The 7083-nt window shown below is 35.1% G+C and overlaps 1 protein-coding gene across 2 annotated transcripts; it reads left to right on the top strand.

Annotated features, from left to right (window-relative positions):
- Positions 1-140: 140 nt before the first annotated feature.
- LOC117334701 (zinc finger CCHC domain-containing protein 9-like) lies at positions 141-6503 on the top strand. 2 transcript variants are annotated; one of them, XM_033894469.1, is made up of 6 exons: positions 141-252; positions 1594-1885; positions 2091-2235; positions 2496-2588; positions 3525-3596; positions 6341-6503. In XM_033894469.1, the coding sequence occupies exons 2-6, from the start codon at positions 1622-1624 to the stop codon at positions 6463-6465; spliced, it is 699 nt and encodes a 232-aa protein (XP_033750360.1). In that variant the 5' UTR covers positions 141-252; positions 1594-1621; the 3' UTR covers positions 6466-6503. The 2 variants fall into 2 exon arrangements, with proteins under 2 accessions (XP_033750360.1, XP_033750361.1); XM_033894470.1 differs by lacking the exon at positions 141-252 and adding an exon at positions 424-509.
- Positions 6504-7083: the final 580 nt, after the last annotated feature.

The following is a 7083-nucleotide window of genomic DNA, read 5'->3' on the forward strand; positions in this document are numbered from 1 at the left end:
AACAATTTAAATGTAACCATGTTAGGTAATTAACTATACTAGTAAATAATTATAAAGAATACATTTAGTGTACAGTAGAGTTCTACAGTAGAGTCCTGTGTTCGAGGAACTGATCGTTACTGACAGTATCCGACCGAGCCCATGTGCCTGTGATGGACTGTGCCGGGCTATACATAGGGAACCCTTCCGGGATTTATTATTACCGAAGCATGTTTACGACAAGTCCATGATCTACTTTCAACTTAGATATTTGTAAGTTATGGTTGATATGACCAAAATAAGTCAGATATAACGATATTTCTTACATAATATATATAAATATTTGTTTTATGCTCTTTCTTATTTCAACACGTGGATACGCCGGATGGTTCAAATTGAGCATGCAACGTGTTACCTGACTATTTTACTAAGAACATATTGTTACAATGACCTCATGTCCTGTTTGTTTCACAGTTGTAATATATTTTATATATTGAGTGCCGGGGTATAAATGGTAGTTCGGACAAAAGGTTAGATAATTTGATTATTGTGGTTAGTCATCCAGGTCTGAATTACTCACTCCTGCCATGACTTGACTTGAATTGATCGAACTTCCTCCTCTATCAGGAGAACCTCTGAAGGATCCTTCCTACAGAGTAAAAACAAGATGTTGGTCTCTCATTTGAACAACTTCACATTCATCATTCATTTTCTTCTTGTATATATTCCAATTAACACCTTTAAATTGTGACAGGTTGAATGGAAAACATTTCAGAGGAGATGAAATTATAACTTTTAAGTGAAATTATTTTTGTGTTGGACTGGAAAGCAAAATTAAAGATTTCAAAGAAGTGAACATGGTTTTGTGGTACTGTAAATCACTTATTTTTCGCGAGTACTTAATTTAGCGAACTCACCTCATTCAACTTATTCGCGAATACATAATTTTGTGAATTCTGATCTCAAAATGACTTTAAATTCGCGAATGACATAAACAGGTCGGCGATATTTCCATGTGGAGAGTGAAGTGAGTTGTTTTCAATGTAAATAAAGCTTTCACACCGTTCATATGTAGTGTTTTGTGATATACCTGATATAAGTATATAATTTATCATTCCATTATTACGTTAACGGCGATGTCTGTTCACCAACTAAAGATTACAGTAGATTCAAAATGGAGACCACTTATTCTTGTCATTCTTATATAAATATTCGCGAGGGATTTGAATCCGCATTTGACTCTCCTCGCGAATTAACGTGAAAATAAATCCCACGCGAAATATAATTTTAAGTGATTTACAGTATTAACAAAATGGTAGAGAACACTTTTTGAAAACACGCACAATGTTGTTGTTGCAGATTTTGTAAATATATAACCTGGTGAAAAAACCTCCATAATAAAAATGAACATTAGAGCTTTAGTAGTCCTAAGGTGTCTTGATTTAGAGAAGAGGATATTGTCAGTGACCCATGGTTGTCTTAATATGTATTTCTTCATAAGTCACAGTACAATCAAACTTGGGTTACCAAGTCAAAACTATGAGCACAATTAATTATACAAGGATCTGTACATGTTATAGCCCCTATTTGCATGCATCTTTTTTTTCTGTTCAGGTCAAGTGTAGATAGAAAGTGTTAAAAGATGACAAGGTTTGCTAGAGGGGGCTCCGAGAACAGTAAACGCCCTTTAGATGCCACACCATGGAGAGAAATGGCAGGTCAAAGTTCACAGGGCCACCAAAAACATAGACAGAATGTGAAAGGCAAGAAACACAGGCCAAGCCATACAAAGGTTAAGGTCAAAGGTGAAGGAGACATTGAAAAGGGATTGGTATTGGCTCTGAAGAAAGAAACAAGAAGAGAAGACAGAAGAGTGAAGAGGATAGATAAACGCAAAGAAGAAAAGGTAAGGCTCACTAACAAATACCATGTACCTGGGAGTATGTAGGAGATATAAAACATCAATCAGTTATAAAAAGGATAAATGTACAGAATGTTTCACTCATTTATTGAAAGAGGAATATACAGGATCAGGCTAGGAGAAACAGAAAATTGGATGTAAGGAAATGAAGGCAATGTCTCGTCCTGATGTTATCGTCTTTTCTTTCCAGGTGTGTTATAACTGCCGTGGAACTGGTCATGCAATGTCTGAGTGTCCAGAGTCCAAGAAAGATATTGAGCAAGGCACAGGTATCTGTTTTAAGTGTGGATCCACAGAACACGCCTCCAGCAAGTGTCGGCTCAAACTTCCTGCAGGTAAACATTTCAAATATCTATTGCTATAGCTTTCTCTTGGCTGGTCATCTTTGCCTGCATGCTTCCATGTGGGATGAGTAAAGTGTTTAAGTAAAAATAATGATATTTCTTTCATTACACTTATCTAACAACTGATCTGATATATTATACAAATATATCATAGGTGTCTGTGCTTTAGTCCAGATTATGTGACACAAGATGATAATTATATTAATAACTGGAGAACTTATTCACATCTAACAATCTCTTTGTTATTACAGGCAAGTTTCCCTATGCCAAGTGTTTCATATGCGGAGAGATGGGGCATTTATCAAAACAGTGTCCAGATAACCCTAGGGGACTTTATCCAATGGGTGAGTGCATCTATACAGAAGATAATGCATTTGACTGCATCTATACAGAAGATAATGCATTTGACTGCATCTATACAGAAGATAATGCATTTGACTGCATCTATACAGAAGATAAGGCATTTGACTGCATCTATACAGAAGATAAGGCATTTGACTGCATCTATATCTATACAGAAGATAAGGCATTTGACTGAATCTATACAGAAGATAAGGCATTTGACTGCATCTATATCTATACAGAAGATAAGGCATTTGACTGCATCTATATCTATACAGAAGATAAGGCATTTGACTGCATCTATACAGAAAATAAGGATTAGACTGTATCTATACTGAAAACAAGGACTAGACTGTATCTGTATAGAAAATAAGGATTAGACTGTATCTATACTGAAAATAAGGCATTAGACTGTATCTATACAGAAAATAAGGATTAGACTGTATCTATACAGAAAATGAGGATTAGACTGTATCTATACAGAAAATAAGGATTAGACTGTATCTGTATAGAAAATAAGGATTAGACTATCTATACTGAAAATAAGGCATTAGACTGTATCTATACAGAAAATAAGGCATTAGACTGTATCTATACAGAAAATAAGGCATTAGACTGTATCTATACAGAAAATAAGGCATTAGACTGTATCTGTACAGAAAATCAGGCATTAGACTGTATCTATACAGAAAATAAGGCATTAGTAGACTGTATCTATACAGAAAATAAGGCATTAGACTGATATTTCAATTACGATCCTTGGAGTTGACTTTGTGACATGTAGTGACAATATCTGTATTTTGTGATTACACTTTCCTGTCATAATTGATAAAGTATAAATGATAAGCATAGAATATATGATCTGTATTTTACGAGTACACAAGCCTGCTCTGTCACACGTAACATGGTGACACTATGTTTTGTTCTACTTTGATTAGGTGGCTGTTGTAAGATCTGTGAGTCTGTGGAACATTATGAGCGGGATTGTCCTAACAGAGAAGAACAGCCAGGTTTGTTACATTACCAAGTTATACAAATGATTCTATGTTGATCATCTTCTTGTAGATTATTAATGTTGATCATCTTCTTGTAGATATTATACAGAAAAAAATCCTTGAAATCTGTAACCTCTGTAACTCAAACATCATGGGACGTGTCAACAGTTTGAGGAATATGGGGTTTTCCAGGAATCGAAGGTTGGTCAAAATGTGGGTCGTGTATGATAGGTATATTGTACCACGCCAGTACATCTCGTCATAGTTGGTAGACAACGATCCCTTAAAAAACACAGCTCCATAAATGACAAATTAATTGTCATGAACGTTAAATGTTAATTGATAATTTGATGAAATGTGATTATCACTTATGCAAGTGATATTTTTAATACTTTATAACAAATTCACATGAGGAAAAAGTTAAAATGTCATTCACAGTACTTACTTACGGGAAATATTGGTGCAACATTGCATAACACTTAGTTGTACAGAAAATAACCAGACATGGTACAGTTTACAACTACGCCATTCCGTAATTTTATTTGACTGAAAAATACAATGCTGATTGTGTTTGTTAACTCCACATTGGAAAACCTTAAAAACCTTAAAATGTATCGATCATTATAGCCAGAAAATTTCTCCAAGCTCTTTTTGCTTAATACATGTTTGCTCAATTCCATAAATTTGTTTTACTGAAAAATATTAATACACTCCCGGTCGATCATCTGTTTACTTTCTGAATATTCACAAGGTTATTAGAAATACAGCCTCAAAGCAGTTTTATTAATTACGAAATAGAGATGCAGGTATAGTATCAAGCCAACGTTAATCCCTTAATTATTGTCCTCTGAACACCTATATAAACAGGTATGCTATCAAGCCAACGTTAATCCCGTAATTATTGTCCTCTGAACACCTATACAAACAGGTATGCTATCAAGCCAACGTTAATCCCTTAATTATTGTCCTCTGAACACCTATACAAACAGGTATGCTATCAAGCCAACGTTAATCCCTTAATTATTGTCCTCTGAACACCTATATAAACAGGTATGCTATCAAGCCAACGTTAATCCCTTAATTATTGTCCTCTGAACACCTATATAAACAGGTATGCTATCAAGCCAACGTTAATCCCTTAATTATTGTCCTCTGAACACCTATATAAACAGGTATGCTATCAAGCCAACGTTAATCCCTTAATTATTGTCCTCCGAACACCTATATAAACAGGTATGCTATCAAGCCAACGTTAATCCCTTAATTATTGTCCTCTGAACACCTATATAAACAGGTATGCTATCAAGCCAACGTTAATCCCTTAATTATTGTCCTCTGAACACCTATATAAACAGGTATGCTATCAAGCCAACGTTAATCCCTTAATTATTGTCCTCTGAACACCTATATAAACAGGTATGCTATCAAGCCAACGTTAATCCCTTAATTATTGTCCTCTGAACACCTATATAAACAGGTATGCTATCAAGCCAACGTTAATCCCTTAATTATTGTCCTCTGAACACCTATATAAACAGGTATGCTATCAAGCCAACGTTAATCCCTTAATTATTGTCCTCTGAACACCTATATAAACAGGTATGCTATCAAGCCAACGTTAATCCCTTAATTATTGTCCTCCGAACACCTATATAAACAGGTATGCTATCAAGCCAACGTTAATCCCTTAATTATTGTCCTCTGAACACCTATATAAACAGGTATGCTATCAAGCCAACGTTAATCCCTTAATTATTGTCCTCTGAACACTTATATAAACACCGGAGGCACTGTTGATAAGCGCTTAGGCTTAGCAGTCACCTGTAGACAGACACACTCAAGAAGATCATGGCGCCTGTTCCACAAATACGGGGTAAAATGAATATGATTTGGAAGGAACACGGATAATCAATAGGTCGATTAATGGGCAGTATTCGAGGAATAGAAGGTTATATTACTAAGAATATGTATTAAAGAAACAGCTAGGGCCAAACAATGAGTTCGACGAATACGACATATTCGGGCAATGCAGGTTTGAGTTATAAAGGTTTTACTGTATTATACAAGTCTGTACGAAAGTGTACTCTCCATCAAAGTTACAGACATAGAAAGAGGTCAGAAATGCTTGTCTGTCAATTTGGAATCAATTTGCAAGTCTTTATGCAACCAAGGTCACTACTGCTGAAAAAGGTTAAGCAGTTTCCCGCTTATTAAGTGCCAGGTCCCAAAGTGAAGACCTCAGCATTCTGTGTCAAGGGAGATAACTCATGGCTAAAGGATCATACAAATACATGTAATTCAATCGTAGGTGTTCGACACACTCATTAGTCAAAGACGGATTATGACATCATATGATTCGATAAGGGAGCGAGATATATTATATTGCGGAAACACCCTTAATTGTGTTAAGATCTGACATAATACAGTTCATCCTCAGTCATACCTGCATACTTTAATCATACCATGCTGTTTCAGAGATGGCATTTTCAAATGTGAGGAAGCATGACATCATATACACAGTAAAAGCTGGTATGATTTTCTTCAGAATGAGCTACATATGTATCATCAGGGTGCTAAAAATAGTTCTGAAGAGTTTTTTGTTCACAGTTATTCCTCGACACCAACAAGAGAGTGATTAGAATATGGTGATGTAACTTGTTTATTAGGTTTATACAGATATTTCAGTTCCTTTAACAACCATGACAGTGATGAGAAGATTTTTACTGTATTGTTTATATTCAAGGTTTTTTTTCTTACAGGTGAAGACAGAAAAGACCTCCTACTGACATGGAAACCAGGCACTAGTGCAGACGAGGAAATATCATTTCACAGACCTGATCCCCCACCAAAGAAAAAATCAGGACCAAAACTGGTCATATTTTAATGTTGAATTTGTAATTGATTAAATTATATTATCTAAGACAAGTTATTGAAGTGTTATATTAGAGATTACGTAGCCGGTAAAGGTACACTTGATTTGTTGTCAAGTAACATGTTACCCAGATATGATTTTGGTACCCAACTCAACTTTGTACCAGATCTAGAGGGTACATTTTACTAAATACTATGGTACATTATATGACCTTTTAAAGTAACTGTGAGTTAATACTTACATAGTATCAGTATAAACATTCCACCTATTCCAATCCATAAGTATGCATCTTGCACTCTTCCTCTCTAGTATATATGTAATCAGTAGAAGATTAGGAGAAATCTTACTGCAGATTCATTTAAAATTACTTCATTTTCTCGATTTAAATCTTGTCTCATTTTCTCGATTTAAACCACATCTCATTTTCTCGATTAAAACCACAACTAATTTTCCCGATTTGAACCACAATGTGGACTCACTGTTTTGTGTATCACAACAGACATGCATGTGTATTTTAACAAGTGATGTGTTATGTCAAATAGTGGTGTACTTATTGCACAAATTCTAAGATATCATTGGAAGAATAGGAATGTGTCGGATCAAAGCAATAACTTTACAGTAGTCATCAAC

This window comes from Pecten maximus, chromosome 9, assembly GCF_902652985.1.
Source record: "Pecten maximus chromosome 9, xPecMax1.1, whole genome shotgun sequence".
NCBI classification, from domain to species: Eukaryota; Metazoa; Mollusca; class Bivalvia; order Pectinida; family Pectinidae; genus Pecten; species Pecten maximus.

Excerpts from the sequence above, each read along its gene's own strand:
- LOC117334701 (XM_033894469.1), top strand. The coding sequence starts at position 1,622 with ATGACAAGGTTTGCTAGAGGGGGCTCCGAGAACAGTAAACGCCCTTTA. Across the intron at positions 2,589-3,524 it reads TAGGGGACTTTATCCAATGG|GTGGCTGTTGTAAGATCTGT; the intron begins GTGAGTGCATCT and ends TACTTTGATTAG. Across the intron at positions 3,597-6,340 it reads TAACAGAGAAGAACAGCCAG|GTGAAGACAGAAAAGACCTC; the intron begins GTTTGTTACATT and ends TTTTTCTTACAG.